Source organism: Ascaphus truei, chromosome 13, assembly GCF_040206685.1.
Source record: "Ascaphus truei isolate aAscTru1 chromosome 13, aAscTru1.hap1, whole genome shotgun sequence".
NCBI classification, from domain to species: Eukaryota; Metazoa; Chordata; class Amphibia; order Anura; family Ascaphidae; genus Ascaphus; species Ascaphus truei.
The window spans coordinates 176,523-197,689 of record NC_134495.1 but is presented as its reverse complement, the minus strand read 5'-3'; the positions used below and the strand labels follow the sequence as shown (position 1 = coordinate 197,689).

General features: G+C 46.1%; 1 protein-coding gene across 4 annotated transcripts in view; it reads right to left on the bottom strand.

The window, feature by feature from the left end:
• LOC142464666 (uncharacterized) overlaps positions 1-21,167 on the bottom strand; it is a 165,432-nt gene that overhangs the window by 36,130 nt on the left and 108,135 nt on the right. For all 4 annotated transcript variants that reach the window (XM_075568025.1, XM_075568026.1, XM_075568027.1 and 1 more), the window contains 5 exons: positions 18,822-18,934; positions 11,358-11,493; positions 10,291-10,461; positions 2,977-3,102; positions 1,557-1,820 (listed from right to left, as the gene is read on the bottom strand). In XM_075568025.1, the coding sequence (XP_075424140.1) occupies positions 1,557-1,820; positions 2,977-3,102; positions 10,291-10,461; positions 11,358-11,493; positions 18,822-18,934 (810 nt within the window). The remainder of the gene's footprint in view (positions 1-1,556; positions 1,821-2,976; positions 3,103-10,290; positions 10,462-11,357; positions 11,494-18,821; positions 18,935-21,167) is intronic.

The window sequence follows — 21,167 nt, the reverse complement described above, 5'->3', positions numbered from 1 at the left end:
GGCCAATACTAAGCGGCAACCTCACCAGTTGAGTCATCCTATTGTCAGCCATTGAAATCCCCCTTAAAAACCAGGAAGTATCTCTGGACCCAGGCGGCGCCCAGAGCTACAAATAGTGTGATTCAGCTCTAAATGACCCTCTTGTTCTAATCTTGGGGGATGGGATCAGGGGGGTGGAGGGGAGGGTTAGTTGCTTTTTTTTAGGGTGTTGCTGCTTTAAGGTAACAGATGAATAAGAGATAGATTAAAAAAAATAATAATAGAAGATCTGTATTAAGTTTTGTAAACTGGAGCATTGCACCAAAAACTGGTGCACATTGCATCATATTAAATCGGCGTGACTCTACCTCAATATACCGAGGTGCGTTGCTCCATTTCTTGCAACAAATTGCTTCACTTGTGCCATGTTTGTTTTTGGGGAGTAGTTATAGGAGGAGTTAGGGGAAGAGGATCATCAGAACAATATTATAAGGTGATGTATCACAAGTTACACCTAGATCTGGTGCCGTTTTCCTCTCTCTACAGTGAATATATATCACCGGGTTTAGGTGGTTTTAATCTCTGCTCTTAAGAGATCTGCACCAAATGTAAGAAACAAGATTACCAAGCTTCATACATATGTTGCGGGTGCAATTTTACACCAATGCAAATTTGTGCTCCATGTTTTGGAGCAAATTGCACCATTCTGATACATATCCCCCAATATGTAAAAAAAAACATTTGAACAAAAGAAGTGTTGAGAAATTGGTGATGTAAGTATTACATTGTATTGAACAGACATTAAAATGATCATTTAGAGGATATATAAAGAAACCCCAGAATAGTCTAGTGCACACCAACTTCCATAACGGATGGCTACTCCCCAACATCGTTACGTTCTCTTCTTGCCCCTTTTATAAGGCTCCCATATTGCATCTTAAATGATGTTGTCTATGCTACAGGAAGTCCCAGGTATCGGTTATGAAATGTCACGTAACTTTCAGCTCTCCATGACCACAGAGGACAGAATGTTACTAAATTATCTCCAACAGCATCTAACACTGGTGATACATCACGGCTAAAAAAATGAGTCTTGAATGAAAATGTTATCTTAAAATCCCAACCTTTTAGAAATCCCTGGGTGCTGTGATAGAGTGGCACCTGTCACAGACAGGGTCATACTGTAAATGACATCACTGGATGTGAGAGTTGGACAGCAGAGAGATGCAGCAGACAGAAGGAAACCATCAAGTCCATTACTTGGGATAATTGACCTTGATTACTTTATTGATATTTAGGCTTTTTATTGATACATTGAGCACACATAGGTATTACCCTATGAAAACATTAAAATGACAGTTTTTCTTCATTGAGGTGTATAGCCTGCCCTTCAACCCTTAGGGTGCCCTTCTGGGAATGTCATGCCGCTAATTCTCATTTTCTAGGGGGAGATTGCATAAAGTGGTCGGATGTAATGGATGAGGAACCCCCTTCACTTCTGTTTGCATCACTAGGAGCCGGTCGCGACCATGTGATGGCAGAAGAACAACACATTAAGGGTTAGGAGAACAGCGTACCTTGTCTTGTTGCTGTTGCAGTTGCATCTCTTGCAGCTGCTTGCTTTGTTCTTGTTTCAAAGTCTCAGTAGCCAATGCCCAGGCATCCTTATCAGCCTTTAGGGAGGAGATGACATCTCTCAGTCTCAGGAGAACAAGTTCCTTCTCAGACAGGATCTTCTCCAGAGATGTTATTTTGACTCTCTGCTCTCTTTCTTGCAATGTTAACTTAATCAGTTGTTGGTTTAACACTTCTTTCTGTTCACTAGCTTCTGCTGCCTGATTCTTTAATAGAGAAATAAGTCACTGAATCTTTCATGTAAGGGGTATTAGCATATAAGAGTTGTTCCTGTCTGTTGTGACCACACTTATATAAAGTGAATGCTGTTTGTACTATGACATGTTATAAAATCTTAAACACAAAGTCCAAATTTTAAATTGTCACAACTGCCCCAGGGATAAACTGTGCTATAATTGGCTTTTGGAACACCCTGGTACCAGAAATATATATCTTTTCATGTGCGGGTAAAATCAAAGATTAATTATCGCTGGCAGGATCATCCAATAGGAAGCTGCAATGTTATGCTCTGACGACATTGTGATTTTTTATTGGCCGTGAGAGTGAGGCTTGGATAGCAGCCATAGTGATTTCCCAAAATGGACAAAACACAGCAGTACATAAAAAAGTAAACATCGGGGGACAGGGAGTTCCTTCAAGCAAAATATTGGCGGTCTGGCCCCAGCAGATCCCCTGGTTTCCGATAATAATAAAAACAAGTGAAACAAATGTGATCTGGGGGTTAGGGTTAGTACTGCTGTTTAGTAATTCTCTCCCTTAGGCCTTCATGCAGTATTCCAAGAAGCTGCTTCCCTGTACTGGAGAAGAATTTTGTGCCATTTGTTGAAATAAAGCTCAACTCTTCTCCAGCCCTGGGAAGCTGCTTTAGGCCTTGCCCCCGCTGCATGCTGCAGCGTCCGCTGTGGCGGACGCTGCGCTCACCAGAGCCCTCCCCGCAACGGCGCCGGGCCCGCTGCGAGGGGGGGCCGCAGCGCTCGCGCGAGAGCTACTCCTGCTCTCAATAGAATTGAGAGCAGGAACTCGCGTCGAGCGGCTAGGCACGCCCCCCGGCGGTTCAGCCAATGAGGGCGAACCTGCCGGGTGACGTCATGGCCGCGCCCCCGTCACTCCTCCGGCACGCCCCCCCCCGGTCTCTGCTCCTGCAGTGAGCTGCAGACCGGGGAATCGCCGGAACGCGCAGCCGAAAGCGCGGGCGCGCATTAGAGCGCCGTGACCGGGGCCTTAGCCTTACTGCAGTTTGAATAGTAACCTAAGGGGGGAATTCTATATCTGCTGAAGTGGATGGGGATCTCTGGCTGAAAACGGCCAGTATAGAACTAGTCCGTTAGTGTACTATAATAGGATGGAATTTGCTGGCTTTACCTGCATTAGGGTTTCATTCTTCTTGTCTAGCTCACATAGCTGTAATTTGAGCTGCTTGTTTTTTTCCTGAATCTTCACGGATTCTGCTCTTTTTTCCTCCAGTTTGCTCTGGGATTCTTCTAAATTCTGCACAGAAAATAAAATTCCCATCTACAAGAGATGCACAGCTAATGCAGTTTGTTTCTGCTCATTTGATTCCTTCATTGTTGTTTTATTATCTTTTCATTCAAGTTTTTACTGATGGGGAGGCCTCCAATGCACGGCAGCACAAAAGGACCACATTTATTAAGCGGTGCTATGCCATAAGATACATTGGAGTCTATTTAGTAATGTCTCCCGGCTGCAAAACCAGTGTAAAAAACAGAGCCAGATTGATCAAAGAAGAGGAATTCCATTGAAAGTAATGGTAGTACTGTATTTCTTTTGATAAATCAGGAGCCATTCTTTGCACAGACATTGCCCCAGTTTAGCAGCCGGGAGCCTTTAGTAAATAACCCCCCTTGTCCCATATTTCCTAAGCATAACACACCTTCCGGTGGTTGAAGACACTCAACAGCCCGTTGACTTGAATGGGTTGTAAGGTGTCTTATGGTAGACGACTGCTTGGTAAATATGGTCCCTTACGGTTCATTCAAGTGAATGGGTTATAAGTTGTATTCTTGCACCATATATATATATATATATATAGTTATACGTTACCGTTCCAAGGATAGGTAAACAAGAGACAGCACTCAATGTTGAAAATCAAAGTGTATTAGTGAAAGCAAAAATACATCCAGAAACCCAACGTTTCGGTCCTACAGAATGGGACCTTCCTCAGGGGGATACGTATCCCCCTGAGGAAGGTCCCATTCTGTAGGACCGAAACGTTGGGTTTCTGGATGTATTTTTGCTTTCACTAATACACTTTGATTTTCAACATTGAGTGCTGTCTCTTGTTTACCTATCCTTGGAACGGTAACGTATAACTACATTCTCTATATGGGACGTGCACCTGTGGCTTACCAGCACCTATTGGAGTGCCAACTGCCTTATCTGACTATATATATATATATATATATATATATATATATATATATATTCCACAGAAGCAGCCGATACTCTACTTGCAAGTAGAAAAAATTGGGTGCTTGTCCCATAAAGCAATAATAAACCATACGATACCGTTAGAAGCACGAGATCAGGAGACAGCACTCTGGTAAGTTTGATCACAAGTTATTGTATTGAAAAAGACACATAAACTGACGTTTCGGTCCCCCACTGGGACCTTTCACCCTAGCACCACCTTGAGAAAGGTCACACTGGGGGATCGAAACGTCGGTTTATGTGTCTTTTTCAATACAAAAACTTGTGATCAAACTTACCAGAGTGCTGTCTCCTGATCTCGTGCTTCAAACGGTATCGTATGGTTTATACATATATATATACATACAGTGGTGTGAAAAATAAAGTACATCCTCTTTGAATTCTATTGTTTACATATCAGGATATAATAACAATCATCTGTTCCTTAGCAGGTCTTAAAATTAGGTAAATACAACCTCAGATGAACAACAACACATGACATATTACACCGTGTCATGATTTATTTATGATAACTTATAACTGTGTATATATATATATATATATATATATATATATATATTAAAAGCTCTCTTCCTCATTTCAGTCAGTACTGATCTAGAAACTATTTGTACCAATTAAAAAAGCAGAAAGGCAGATCAGATCGATGGGGGAAGATGTCAGTGAACAAATAGGGAGAGGGAGATGTTAAGAAAGATAAGGGTTGTATGACAGCCTGTGACGGTAGGGGTAGCTGACATCACAAAATAAAGGTGAAGCCCAGGTAGCTACCCCTAAAACCGTGTAAACTGGCTGTCTCAGTAATGTTTAATTCAGCCGAATGTATTTAATATCTGGGGGAGAACAGGGAATGTATAATGCACTATGTATGTAAGAATATATTCCAAGCACTTTATTCCATGTAAATGTAATCCCCCAGTCTAGTGAGCGAGCAATATGAAGTAAAGTGTTTTGTGATCTATGTGTAAGCACTGCAATTTAGTTGTGAGGGTCAGCCCTGTAAATGTGGATTGTATGTAATAATTTCTAAGCTAGCAAACATGTAATGTGATTTGCGTGTGTACATTTCTATGGAGTGGGCTCAGTGATTTAATAAGCCGAAGAACCTGCATTAAAATGTGGTTTGGGACAAACGACAATGGGTGAGTGGAGAATGACGGCAATCAGGTCTGGGAATGGGCTCTTCAGAGCCTTTGTTTCCTGCAGACTGTGAGTCGCCTACCCAGCATGAGGTATAGGGCTATGTAAGAAGCACTCCTTATCAGAGCAACAGAACATCTCTGGAGTTTGATGGAGAACTTCTCTGGCGTTTGAGGAAGAACATCTTTGGAGTTTGACAGTGTGTGGCATTCTGTGAGACAGAGTACAGAGTGTGTCGTGGAATCCAACTGGCAGAAGTTGCAGAGTGGCTCATGTGTGATCAGAACTCTGTGATACCTGGATGAGCAGCGGACAGGGCAAGCCTTCTTGAAGCAGGCCCCTGCACCTAGTGAGGCTACAGTCTACTCCCCAGGCCCCTGCACCTAGTGAGGCTACAGTCTACTCCCCAGGCCCCTGCACCTAGTGAGGCTAGAGTCTACTCCCCAGGCCCCTGCACCTAGTGAGGCTAGAGTCTAGTCCCCAGGTCCCCAGTTGGTATTGTATCTTGTTTTGTGCATCTTTGTTTTGTCTGCTGGCGTGCCAGAATATACCTCATTTTATTTAATAACTTTGTCCCATCTGGTGCAAGTGATCCCGGTGGTTTCGGCGTAAAAGTACTGGTCTCCCGTGACACAGACAAATTAGCAAAAAAGTGTTAAGACCCACGGAAGCTATCCTTTCAGCAGCAAGAAAGACAATTATGTTAAACTGGTTATCACCAAATCCACCCTCATTGGAGAGTCTCCACAATGTACTATATAAGCTAATGACTATTGACAGGTTGGAAACCTGCTTAGGCATACAGTAAATAGGACATGGGCGGACTTTCTCCTAAGATGGAATTGGTTCCTGGAAGAGACAAATATGGGTCTGAAAAATGATCTAGGACAAAACGGTTAGAATTAATAATACCTATAGTGACATGGTGAGGTGTTTAACAAGGAGATATATAACTACGAACGAATCCTATTGATCCCTGTGAAGAAAGACATCTGGACTAGAAAGAAATGAATCTACCAACACTAATAATTAAATTAAAAGTTAAATTCGATTAAAGTTAGATTAATGTTTCACCGGAAAAATGTCTGTATGTAATATATCTTTATCAAGACTTGTAACAAAATTGTATTAAGAAAGGAAAATACAGAAAAGTGAATATACTTTAACAGGAGAACATAGCTCCGACAGAATCCAAAACTAACATATACGAGCTTCCTGAATACTGTATATCCAGGAGTCAGCGATATTCAAATGACTCCAAGCGCAGTCGAATGGCAAATATTCACCAAGACAAAGGTATCAAATTAATAACTACAACAATCGGAGCTGTGCCCCTCCCCCCACCACTTGTTTGAGGATAAATGAGAATTGTTAGTTGGAAAACACTATATGTAATCAACTATGTTCTCTGCTATATATGAAAATTAACGGTAAACAAGATGTATGTATCTCTAATAAAGATATTTGTGAAAAAAGATGGGGGAGTGTACCTGAGACAGGTACAAAAGGTCCCTTATATTGGCGCACAGCAGACCCTTATGATATACTATGGTCAGGGGTGAATGAATATGTACAAAGCACAAAAATAAAAAAAGTTTATTAAATATTTTTACAATGTTGTGTATTTCAAGAAGGGGCACAAGGCTAGTGCTACTATGTTTGCAGATGCCTAGTCAGAGTGATAAGTGTCAGAGTAGCTACTGTATACTCGTCCCTATGGCATATACATTTACTGCCATACCATGTAGGGGATGTAGTTGTAGATGCTTATATGTGAAAGCAGAGCTTGTTTGGTTCAAGAGTAAATCTAGACCATGAAAGCATAGCTACTTGCTCTGCACATTAGAAGAATTTGGCATTGAAAACGGGACAGGTTTTTTCCTATATTTAGTAATTGTAGAGTCACCCTGTATATCAGATGGAAGGTCCAGCTGGTGTATGTATCATGATTCTGTTAGGTCAAATCCTCATATAGAGATGTGATCTTATTCAGGTATACGTGCACCCTGTCTCAGCTGCAGTGCTGGTGTGGATCAAAGTGTCACCATGCACCCTCTTTTTGTGTTAATATTGATCTCTGAGACCCTTTGTAACTGAGGGAATCATTGCCAGCTCGCATATGTTATATATAGTTTGTGTGTGAGCACAGGGAGCACTGTCAAAGTTGTAGCAGTGCTGGACACCTCTTTAAGTGGGTGTATCAAGGAGTGCACGATCTAAATATCACGATCTAAATATCAAATAAAGATGCCATGAGAAGCACTAAAGGTTTAAGCACACGAGACAGCACGGCTGAGAACTATATGCTCAACCCAGGCATAGGTAGTTAACTTGGTGCTGTTTAGCTTTGGATTTTAGCCTTTCCATATCAGCGCATTACATCAGTGCAGGCAGCTACCATACAACCTAGACTTGCTACACACACTATCAAGATTTGGCTGAGTATCAGTAAACATTTGCATGCAGTGATCTCTCACACTCTGTCTCAAACACTTCCTATTTTGAGCCATTTGGCATGAGATCACTATCCCACACTGGCACTGACTAGGGATACCCAGTAGTAGTATAGACTTATCCAGTCTATTTTTATCTAAGTGAATTACACCACACAACATTGTAAAAATATTTAATAAACTTTTTTTATTTTTGTGCTTTGTACATATTCATTCACCCCTGACCATAGTATATCATAAGGGTCTGCTGTGCGCCAATATAAGGGACCTTTTGTACCTGTCTCAGGTACACTCCCCCATCTTCATCACGACACTCCCTTGGCAGCACGCTACTCCATCTAGGGGTTTGAGCGAGGTCTCTCTCCATAATATTTGTGAAAAAAGAAAGATAAGGGTTATAAAAGGCAGAGGTGAGGAAAACAAGAGACCCATACCTTTAAGATATATTTAAAACCAGAGACAGAACATAAAACACAGACAGGAGTGAGCTTTTAACCATTTAAATGTGGGAGGGGGTAAGCTTCAATCAGACTTAGAACTATGCAACTAATTTTGACAGATTTATTATAAATCATTCTTCCTGGTAATGCACAGGTTATTAAGAATTTATATTAGTGTTAGGAACCCTTGAGATGTGGTCTGCCGTGTAGTGGCTCAGGGGCTTACAACAATTTGGCCAAAATGTTAAACTAAAAGACCATTTTATTTAATCGATATCTATACATATATATTTAGGCACTGTACCGTGTATAGGTTTCATTGGATGTGCACTGAGCTCTGTCTGTGTTTTATGTTCTGTCTCTGGTTTTAAATATATATTGCCATGCTCAGTAGCACTCCTCTATGGCACTTATATGCTTATATATATGTTGTGGTTATTTTGGGGGTTCAATATGAGCTTGTAGTTGTCCTGTATGTTTTACAATTCTTGTTCAGCTAGTCTTAGCTGATTGGAGGGTGGCAACCTCCTACCTAATTGAAGCTTACCCCCTCCCACATTTAAATGGTTAAAAGCTCACTCCATAGCATCTCCCACTCTCAGGAGAACTTGCTTGCTTGCAGTATGATTGTGACAAATCTAATACAGAGTGCTTTTTCTGGTAATGTACAGGTTAATAAAAGCTTCAATCAGACTTAGAACTATGCAACTAATTTTGACAGATTTATTATAAATCATTCTTCCTGGTAATGCACAGGTTATTAAGAATTTATATTAGTGTTAGGGACCCTTGAGATGTGGTAGTGGCTCAGGGGCTTACAACAATTTGGCCAAAATGTTAAACTAAAAGACCATTTTATTTAATCGATATCTATACATATATATTTAGGCACTGTACCGTGTATAGGTTTCATTGGATGTGCACTGAGCTCTGTCTGTGTTTTATGTTCTGTCTCTGGTTTTAAATATATATTGCCATGCTCAGTAGCACTCCTCTATGACACTTATATGCTTATATATATGTTGTGGTTATTTTGGGGGTTCAATATGAGCTTGTAGGTGTCCTGTATGTTTTACAATTCTTGTTCAGCTAGTCTTAGCTGATTGGAGGGTGGCAACCTCCTACGTAATTGAAGCTTACCTCCTCCCACATTTAAATGGTTAAAAGCTCACTCCATAGCATCTCCCACTCTCAGGGGAACTTGCTTGCTTGCAGTATGATTGTGACAAATCTAATACAGAGTGCTTTTCCTAGTAATGTACAGGTTAATAAAAGCTTCAATCAGACTTAGAACTATGCAACTAATTTTGACAGATTTATTATAAATCATTCTTCCTGGTAATGTACAGATTATTAAGAATTTATATTAGTGTTAGGGACCCTTGAGATGTGGTCTGCCGTGTAGTGGCTCAGGGGCTTACAACCATTTGGCCAAAATGTTAAACTAAAAGACCATTTTATTTAATAGATATCTATACATATATATTTAGGCACTGTACCGTGTATAGGTTTCATTGGATCTGCACTGAGCTCTGTCTGTGTTTTATGTTCTGTCTCTGGTTTTAAATATATATTGCCATGTTCAGTAGCACTCTTCTGTGACACTTATATGCTTATATATATGTTGTGGTTATTTTGGGGGTTCAATATGAGCTTGTAGGTGTCCTGTATGCCATACCTGTAAGAGGTTAAATAAATACTGCAAATCGTGAGAACCAGTGGTATGGGACTATAAAAGTTTGACTGCATGTCTAAACAAATTTGTGTGGCAGAGAACTACTTTGCCATGATCTTGACCAATAATTCAAAAGCCACAGCCAACATTGGGAGGGCCATATCTGTCCAATATAAAAGCAAGTTAAGCCCCTAACAGGAGTCATATTTGACTTGTAATATCATTGGGTTTCATTACTAAATCTTCTGCCATACACTGTCCTCTTCTACCATGTATGATTCTGCTGTTCCACAAGAAGCAGATGCCTGAAAGATAGGTAACAAATATCAATGTGCATTAATGAATGTGCTGTGGCCTCTGAGATATTTCCAGTATTTTATTTAAGATTTATTTTGTATAGTTACTATGATATACAAATACACTTTTTTTTACGTCTTGAAAAAGGGTGTAGGTTATCTATAACTATTTTGAATCCCAAAGCAATGCGTTGCTGGACCCTCGGGCAGGTCAGGGATTAACCTACCTCTTGCAGCTCCTCAATTTTGGCTCTGGCTGTTCGGTGCTCTGAGAATAGCTCTGATTTTGCATAGTTGAGTTGGCGTTCCAACTCCTGGCGCTCTAAAAATGAAAGGCTGCCCTCCAGGTGACGCAAACGGGCCTTTAACTCCTCACGCTCGCCCGTTAGTAACGAGATCTGGAGGGGTGAAAAAAAAAAGGCTTTCCTCAGCTTTATGGTTTCTGCACACAACATTTTATATCTTCTCTATTTTGACTTAAGGATTGTTGCTTTAGAGATCATTGGTAAGACCTCACCTAGACTACTGTGTTCAGTTCCAGAGACCTTGGAGTGTCTGCCATAAGACACCTTTCAGTGCTGCAAGATATACTGCAGCCCATTGACTTTACTAAGATTATGCTTAATATAAACATGGCCCTATATATCCAGAAGTACATAAATAAATTAGAGCTTGTGCAATAAAGGAATACTAAAAGGGTGCATGGTCTACAGCAGTGGTTCCCAACTCCAGGCCTCAAGAACCACCAAAAGGTATTAAGGATATTTATGCTTCAGCACAGGTGCTCAATTCAAATGATTAAGACACTGAGCCACCTATGCTGAAGCCGGGATATCCTTAATACCTGGCCTGTTGGGGGATCTTGAGGACTGGAGTTGGGAACAACTGGTCTGCATCATAAAACATGAAAGACTAAAGAGAAAACATGTACAGTGTGGAGGTGAGAAGGAAGAGGAATATAGGTTTAAAACTTTAAAATATATCAAGAGTTTCAGGAAACTAAAGAAAAGAAGCATATTTCAGAGAAAGAAGTTTTAGAACAAGAGGTCATGCTCGAAAGCTTGGAGGCTCATGGGAAATGCGAGGAAGCACGTCTTTACGGGAAAGGTGTTAGATTCATGAAATAACTTCCAAACTGATGTGGTAGAGAATAACAGTAAAAGAATAACAAAACTGGGACAATGGGCAGACTAAGAGGTTCTTATCTGCCATCAAATTCAATATTTTTATCAGTCATAATATACTGCATCATAGCAAGGACGCATTGGACGTAGGGGATGGATGACTTTCTCACCTCGTATTGAAAGCTGGCTATCTGGCTGCTGTTAGTACTTGAGCACTGCTGCTTTATAGAGTTTAAATCCAGCTCCAGCTCCTGTAACTCCTTCAGGAACCCACTGCGCTTATATTCCAGTAGCACCAGCTCACTCCTATTAGATCACATCAGGAGAGAGCTCTTAGAACCTACTGCTGATAATGCTTTTCATACCCACATATAACTACAGAACATTCAGTGACAGTGCTACTACGACCCTGATCAAATCCACAGTTTGCTATCCAGTAAAATTTCCAATATGACAGTGGAATACTTCTTGATTGTTCCATTCAAGACAATAGTGAAGATACAGTAGGACGATTTCAAGTCTGAATAATAAAGATGTTATATTATCTATATACATATATTTTATGCATGTAACTAGTTAAAATAAGTAATTTAGTATTAAGTTAGAAATTAAAAGGCATAAATTAGTCTGAAGACAGGCAATGTAGAAATATTTTATGTGACTTAAGAATTTATCTTGTTTTATTAATTTCCATCTACTATATATTTCTGAAAGCACTGTATGTCTGCGTCCCTAGCGGCAATCTCATTGGTCCCTTGGCCCGCCCACCTCTCATTGGGCTCACACACTCACACCACCCCCTTGGCCCGCCCCCCACACCTCTCATTGGCCTGAGGCGGAGTGACGGGCCAAAGGTCCAAAAAAAAACAAAACAAAAAAAAACCACACACACACACACACACACATATATCTCTGTCCTCTCCCCCCCCATCACACTCACCTCCCCTCCTCCCCGGTGCTCACCTCCCTCCCGCTCCACTCCCTCTACACACCACTCCCTCCCGCTCCACTCCCGCACTCACCTCCCTCCCGCTACACACCACTCCCTCCTGCTACACACCACTCCCTCCCGCTCCATTCCCTCCCCGGCGGGGGAACAGGCTGCCACGCGGCGCCTAAGATGGCGGACCCCCTTCCTCCCTCGCGCTCCACTCCCTCCCGCTCCATTCCCTCGCGCTCCATTCCCTCCCGCTCCACTCACCTCCCTCCCGCTCCCTCCCTCCCCGGCGGGGGAACAAGCTGCCACGCGGCGCGTAAGATGGCGGACCCCCTTCCTCCCTCGCGGCGCCGAGTGAGAAGATGGCGGCGGCCGGAAGTACAGGTAGGTGTCGCGTGTGTCGCTCCCCCACCTCCCCCCCACCTGCGGCGCCGCACGGAACTGAGAAAAGGCGCATCACGGGACTGAGACTGTGTCTGTGTAACTGCCCCCCCTCCTGTACACAGCCCCCTCTCCTGTACACAGGAGGCGGTGGGAAGGAGGGGGGAGGCGGTGGGAAGGGGGGGGAGGTGGTGGACAGGAAGGGGGGGGCGGTGGGCAGGGGGGGGGGGCGGTGGGCAGGGGGGGGTGGTGGACAGGTGGCCCCCCCTCTCCTGTACACAGCCCCCCCTCCTGTCCACTGCCCCCCCTCCTGTCCACTGTCCCCCCTCCTGTCCACTGTCCCCCCTCCTGTCCACTGCCCCCCCCCTCCTGTCCACTGCCCCCCCCTCCTGTCCACTGTCCCCCCCTCCTGTCCACTGTCCCCCCTCCTGTCCACTGTCCCCCCTCCTGTCCACTGTCCACTGCCCCCCCTCTCCTATCCACTGCCCCCCCTCTCCTGTCCACTGCCCCCCCTCCTGTCCACTGCCCCCCCCCCTCCTGTCCACTGCCCCCCCCCTCCTGTCCACTGCCCCCCCCCCTCCTGTCCACTGCCCCCCCTCCTGTCCACTGCCCCCCCCCTCCTGTCCACTGCCCCCCCCTCCTGTCCACTGCCCCCCCCTCCTGTCCACTGTCCCCCCCTCCTGTCCACTGCCCCCCTCTCCTATCCACTGCCCCCCCTCTCCTGTCCACTGCCCCCCCTCCTGTCCACTGCCCCCCCTCCTGTCCACTGCCCCCCCCTCCTGTCCACTGCCCCCCCCCCTCCTGTCCACTGCCCCCCCCCTCCTGTCCACTGCCCCCCCCTCCTGTCCACTGCCCCCCCCCTCCTGTCCACTGCCCCCCCCTCCTGTCCACTGCCCCTCCTCCTGTCCACTGCCCCCCCTCCTGTCCACTGTCCCCCCTCCTGTCCACTGCCCCCCCTCCTGTCCACTGTCCACTGCCCCCCCCTCCTGTCCACTGTCCCCCCCTCCTGTCCACTGTCCCCCCTCCTGTCCACTGCCCCCCCTCTCCTATCCACTGCCCCCCTCTCCTGTCCACTGCCCCCCTCTCCTGTCCACTGCCCCCCCTCCTGTCCACTGCCCCCCCCCTCCTGTCCACTGCCCCCCCCTCCTGTCCACTGCCCCCCCTCCTGTCCACTGCCCCCCCCCTCCTGTCCACTGCCCCCCCCTCCTGTCCACTGCCCCCCCCTCCTGTCCACTGCCCCCCCTCCTGTCCACTGCCCCCCCCCTCCTGTCCACTGCCCCCCCTTCCTGTCCACTGCCCCCCCCCTGCCCACCGCCCCCCCCTGCCCACCGCCCCCCCCCTTCCTGTCCACCGCCTCCCCCCCTTCCCACCGCCTCCCCCCTCCTTCCCACCGCCTCCCCCCCTTCCCACCGCCTCCCCCCCCCTTCCCACCGCCTCCCCCCCCGCCTACCCCCCTTCCCACCGCCTCCCCCCCCTTCCCACCGCCTCCCCCCCCCGCCTCCCCCCCCTTCCCACCGCCTCCCCCCCCTTCCCACCGCCTCCCCCCCCGCCTCCCCCCCCTTCCCACCGCCTCCCCCCCCCTTCCCACCGCCTCCCCCCCCTTCCCACCGCCTCCCCCCCCTTCCCACCGCCTCCCCCCCCCCTTCCCACCGCCTCCCCCCCCTTCCCACCGCCTCCCCCCCCCTTCCCACCGCCTCCCCCCCCCCTTCCCACCGCCTCCCCCCCTTCCTCCGCCTCCCCCCCCCCTCCTCTAACCCTTCCCCCCCTCCTCTAACCCTTCCCTCCCCCTCCTCTAACCCTTCCCCCCCCTCCCCCACCCCTTGCCCCCCTCCCCCACCCCTTGCACCCCTCCCCCACCCCTTGCCCCCCTCCTCCACCCCTTGCCCCCCTCCTCCACCCCTTGCCCCCCTCCTCCACCCCTCCACCACCCCCTCCTCCACTTCCCGCCGCCCTTCACCTTCCTGCCCGCCTTACCGCCTCCCCACCCCTGCCTTTCACCCGCCCTTACTCCGGCCGCCTCTGCCTTTCACCCACCGCCTCACAGCCGCTGCATGCACTCAACAGACACCCGCCACACTCGACACATACCTGCCGCCACACACACCTGCTGCCTCCCGCCCCTACGCACCGACATCACTGACCCACCGCCTCACACCCTAGCAGGACCCCCACTCACAGACAGCACTCACAACCCACGCGCCACCCGCCGCCTCACACCCTAGCAGGACACACGCCTCACATTTTTACATCACATATGGCACCAAAATATACATTGTACTGTGGTGTGTTTACAATAAACCATTTTTATACAACATCGTATTACATTTTATTCCATCTTTCTTTTCAATATTATTATCCAACCTTTACAACAAATACTCACCTATTGTTCAACAATTTATAAATAATACTACCTATTACGCATTTACATCCCGGGCAACGCCGGGTCTCTCAGCTAGTATTGTATAAAACTTTTTATGTTTAATGTTTGCTGAGTTTAATAGTATAGGATCTTGAGTTTGGAATCAAAGGTTAGTTAAATAAATTAGTTAGTAGTTAAACAATACAATACAGATTTTTCAAAAGATTAGGAACACAGTTAGGGGGTGATGCACTAAGCAGTGATAAGTGGGTTTAAGTGAGATAAATGCCTTTATAGCGTGATACTGCCTGTTGTGAGATTCACAAAGCAGTGATAACAGTGCAGTATCGTGCTATAATGGCTTTTTATCACACTTAAAAGCACTTATCACTGTTTTGTGAATCTCGTAGCAGACAGTATCACGCTATAATGGCTTTTTATCGCACTTAAAAACACTTATCACTGCTTAGTGCATAACCCCCTAAATCTTATAGTTACTTAGTGACAGAACAAAGAGGGTTTTGTAAATCAAAGTAAATATTGCAAAATGAAGAAACAGTGAGTTACTAAGAACATTGGCCTGACAGTGAGAAAAATGCCATGTTAAGACTGGTTAACGAAAATGTATAAAGATTGTATTTGGATTTATAGAATTCAGAATTATTTTACATCAACCGAGCTAAGAACAACCAAGCTAAAGATTCTTCACTTTATAACTAAATTTTATATGCCTGAAAACCTGATGTAACTGACTGAAATGAAGTTGTAAAAAATGTGTTCTATTTGTCTCTGAACACATTGAGAAAATAACCAGACTGTGGACTATTTGATATATATTGAAAGGTGGGACATTTATTTTCACCCATCTAATGAAGCAAATCTTCAAATAGGTAATCTGAAAAAAGCTATTTGTGGCGCTACTCTACTAAGTCCTTAATTATACATAAAGTACTACTAATAATCAATAAGTGCATAAGGGATGTAGTGCTACAAAATATATATCAATAAGTGTTTAACTAATACCCACTATCAGGGCCGCCAACAGGGGGGGTCTGCCGGGCCTGGCGTCGTGGGCCCAGTCAGTCAGGGAGCCCGGCCGTGCCCCTCGACAAATCCGGTCACCCGGTCACCACTGGGCAACAGGATTTTGTGCGCTGGCGATCCGCAAAGCAGTGCACGCTTTTCTCCCAATTCACAAAATAAAAAAATCTCCCTACCTGATTGGTGTTGGCACGCTGCCAGGATTTTTTTTTGGATGAGCTTGCAAAGTGAAGCTCACCTTTTCTTTTGGATCCTGCATGGAGCAAGTAAGGTAAGTACTGCCCCTTGCCTCACCCTTACCTCCCATGCCTCCTTTAGCTGCGATTGGCCCCCTTGCTCCGATTGCTCCTTTGCTCCGATTGGCCCGCTTGCTGCGATTGCCCCCCCTTGCTGAGATTGCCCCCACCTGCACCGATTGCCCCCACCTGCACCGATTGCCCCCACCTGCACCGATTGCCCCCACCTGCTCCGATTGCCCCCCTTGCTCCGATTGCCCCCTTGCTCCGATTGCCCCCCTTGCTCCGATTGCCCCCCCTGATCCGTTGGTCCCCTCCTGCTCCGATGGCCCCCCTGTGTGTGTGAGTGTCTGTGTGAGTGTCTGTGTGAGTGTCTGTGTGAGTGTCTGTGTGAGTGTGTGTGTATGTGAATGAATACAGACACCAACCCACAGTCAGTCATAGTCACCCACCTTCCCAAGTGTCAGTCACCCACCCAAGTGTCACCCACCCAAGTGTCAGTCACTCACCCAAGTGTCACCCACCCAAGTGTCAGTCACTCACCCAAGTGTCACCCACCCAAGTGTCAGTCAGTCACCCATCCACCCAAGTGTCAGTCAGTGACCCATCCACCCAAGTGTCAGTCAGTGACCCATCCACCCAAGTGTCACTCACTCACCCAAGTGTCACCCACCCAAGTGTCAGTTACTCATCAAAGTGTCACACACCCAAGTGTGTGTCACCCACCCAAGTGTCAGTCACTCACCCAAGTGTCAGTTACTCATCCAAGTGTCACCCACCCAAGTGTCAGTCACTCACCCACCCAAGTGTCAGTCAGTCAGTCACCCAAGAGTCAGTCACCCACCCAAAAGTCAGTCTTCCAACCCCTCACCCACCCACTCCCTTCCCCCTCTCTCTCTGCTCTGTCTCTCACCCACACTCTCTCTGTCTTATCTTAACTGCCCTAGACCTACACCAAAATAACCTATACTGCTTTCTTCCAGATCTGACTATCAAGCTTCACACGGGAGACATCAGAATCCCCCCTAACCCAGAAGACAGGTAGGGAACACCTCCCCTCCAATGTATAACATTGCGGGAATGAGGGTACCTGGACATTGAAGGATTTAGAAATTGTGAAGCGGGGGCGTCCAGGCACTGGTTAAGGGGTTCAGGAAAGTAGTCATTCACATCTGGCTTTTTTTTTACACATTGCTATTTGTTGCTTTTTGGGCATTACACATTGCTATTTCTACTGGTTTATAGTTCATAGACCTGAATGATCTTTATTATTTAAATCGGTATTATTTTTACTAGTTAGCTTTATAGTTTATGTTTGTAATTCAATATTTGTTTCATGTTTGTTTATTAATCAGGTGATTAGCCTTCGTAGATCTAACCAGTAATCTAAGTTATAATGGTTCTCTCTTATACTCTGTTGGATGAGACCTATTATTCATCCGGTGTGTTTTTTCAGACCCACCCTTAATGTTTCAACCAAATAGACCCTGGTTATACCTATTTATGGATCACCTCGTGGTCAGACCAGTTACTCTTTGACAAAGTCCTATACCTAGGACGAAACGCGTCAGAGTATCCTTGTTCTGTGTATGTCTACTTTCGATCAATAAATTGTTCATTTTTGCATAATTGCACTTGGTAATTCTTGTTCTATAGATTGCAGGGTAGTGACCGCCATTGCAGCAGCATTGTTTCTACCTTTTATACGGGCTGGAGCACGCAACCTCAGCATTTCTATCTGACTCAACTAATTCGGCGCTATTCAGCAGACACAAACATCAGATCGTGAGTGCCTGCCAGTCGATTTCCATTTGTGTGGGGGCACAGGGTGTCAGTGGGGGCAGCCTTAGAAGTTTTGGTGGTTCGCCATGGGACACGCTTAACGGCGTGTTCACCAGCGCCTCCGTCTCTGATACCGCTTAGTAGACCCCTACCCTGAGTGAGCCCGTATACACATCGGGAGCTCAAGAAGCATATTCTGTTTAACATAGCCCATATTCACGCTATTTACATCTTGGAATTAAGAAGATAAGAACAACCAGTTTTTGTACTGTTTTATTTTGGAGCATTGGTTGTTGAGGTTTGTTCCTCGTTTTTGTTACGTGTTATGGCAGAACACTGCTTAGTAAATTCGCCCACAAGGAGGGGATTCACTAAGCGCTGATGCTGGGCATTGCATTGCTAAGACTACCAAATAAATATTGTATGTGATAATTGTATTGTATTGTATGTCTTTATTTATATAGCGCCATAAATGTACATAGCGCTTCACAGTAGTAATACACATGGTAATCCAATAAATAACAAATAATATAATATAAATAACAGGTCATGCGAATAAGTGCTTCAGACAAACGTAACATTTCGGAAGAGGAGTCCCTGCTCCGAAGAGCTTACAATCTAATTGGTAGGTAGGGAGAACGTACAGAAACAGTAGGAGGGAATTTTGGTAAGTGCTTCTGCAGGGGGCCAAGCTTTATGTATCATGTGTCTAGTGATATCTACGGTGCTACTTATATGCTTCTTTAAGCAAGTGTGTCTTGAGGTGGGTCTTAAAGGTGGATAGAGAGGGTGCTAGTCGAGTATTGAGGGGAAGGACATTCCAGAGGTGAGGGGCAGTCAGTGAGAAAGGTTTAAGGCGGGAGAGGGCTTTAGATACAAAGATAAGACACCTCTTTACCTGGATTCCTCTGCTTGGACCTGGCTTTCTTTCATATGGGACTCCATTTTCACCATCTCCTTCTGTGCCTTCTGTAGTATATCTCGGATTGACTCCAGCTCCTGGTAAGCTTTCTAAATATCAATTGTTAACAGGAAATTGGCATTGAATCATTGCACACACCAAGGTTAATTATTTCCTGTTTGTGACAATCTATTGTACTAACAAACAAAATCATGAGATCTATGATGCTAATGTGACAGAACAGGGGACTTGCGCTTCCCAATGTGTCCCCGTCACCCGTTTCCACTGCCGTCACTCCCCTCTCTTCATTACCTCCTCACTCTCCCCCTTCCCTTCCCCACAGCCGTTCCTCTGCGGCTCATCCAGATGCGCGTTCAGACCACACGCGCATCCTCCGCAAGGTGTGCACGCATCCCCAACCACTCGCTCCCCTCCACGGCACCCGCGGCTCTCTGCATGCCTCTATTCCTCCAACCTCCACATTACCTTGCTCCTCTGCTTCTCCATCCCTCCTGCCTTCCCTGCCGAGCGCCCCCATGGCGCGCACGGTGCACGTGCATCAGACCCTTATAGAGGGCGTTTGCACACGCTCCACATATCTGCCTTCCCAAAACCCTGGCTCCGCCCCCCATGGCTTACAAGCCATATCTCTGAGTGGTTCCCCTGTCTCCTCCCCTGCTCTTTCTAACCTATCCCTGCAGCCTCTCACTCAACCCTCTGCTCCTCCTCTCTTCTCCATTGGTTCTCCTTCCTTTATAACCCCTATCTGTCCTCTAGCTCATTGCTCTGCATAGCTTTCCTGTGACCCCTGTGTGCAGTGTCTATGCCTAGCTCCCTTGTTTGTTTCAGCGCTGGTTCCTGTCCCTGATTCTGTTTGGATTCACCTGGCTTGAACTCTGCTCTGGTTACAACTACTCTGCTTTCTCCTGCCCCTGAACCTTGGCTTACGGACATCACCACGCTGCTCTCTCCTATCCTTGAACCTTGACTTACGGACATCACCACGCTGCTCTCTCCTATCCTTGAACCTTGACTTACGGACATCACCACGCTGCTCTCTCCTATCCTTGAACCTTGACTTACGGACATCACCACGCTGCTCTCTCCTATCCTTGAACCTTGACTTACGGACATCACCACGCTGCTCTCTCCTATCCTTGAACTCTGGCACACAGACATTACTACCCGAACTCTGGTACCACGGACTTTGCAAGTATACGTTAACCCTTTCTTACCAGGCCCGGCAACGCATTACCACACTCCGGGCACGCCCTTACTGCTGTGGGTGCGTGTTATACCCTTACCCACCTCAGTACTGGGACTGGCCAGGTCTGCGGGCATACAGGCGTTACAGCTAACTAGTGATGTACCGGGTACCCGGAAATTACCCGGTACCCGGCACTATTTTCCGTATCTCGAAATTACACGGACCCGGCACCAGGGGGCTGGAACCCGGTGCCGGGTAATTTCCCACCGCCACCAGGATGTCGCCGTGGTCCTCCTCACCCTCCACAGCAGTCCTCCTCACCCTCCGCTGCAGTCCTCCTCACCCTCCGCTGCAGTCCTCCTCACCCTCCGCAGCCGGCTGCAGGTAATTCAAAGCTACCTGGCCGGGTACCCGACCCATTGTCTATTTTTTCACATGTACCCGGCAATTCTCAGGACCCGGCACAACACTAATGCTAACAAAAGTATTTTTATCCTACAGCAATGCATGAGGGTACTTTTAAGTCTATTCACCCCATGTGCTTCAGTTTGCAATTTGTGAGTATCTATTGCAGGAAATAGGAATGATTTAAGAGATTTAATTAGAAATGTTGTGGACGCCAAAGGACACTTTTCTCTACAATAATTCATATAAATCCTTATGTGGAATTATTTGTACAAAATCAAATAAAAATTAACACTACATACATTTTTATGTCAGAATTGAAAATAAGTTGACACTTATAAGGATAATTTGACCCATTCTGGTCCTGTTTTTACTATCTACTACAATGTTGCAGACCCAATTTCACATCCAGCGTTATTGAACTCATAGATCAGGGGTCTCAAACTCAGTCCTCAAGGGCCACCAGTTTTTGACTGAGCCCCTGATTGAGCCACCTGTGCTTAAGCAGGGATATCCATAAAAGCTGGCCTGTTGGTGTCCTTTGAGGACTGGATTTTGATATCCTGCCATAGATGAACAACTACTGGACATAGATCTCCTGCATGATTCAATCCTGTTATGATAAATTGCTCTCATCACATTCGAAAGGTGACTGGCCCAATAATTCTTAAAGCATTAAAAAATATGTACCCGGCTACCCTATATTATCCTCACAGGATCTTAGAAGGTGC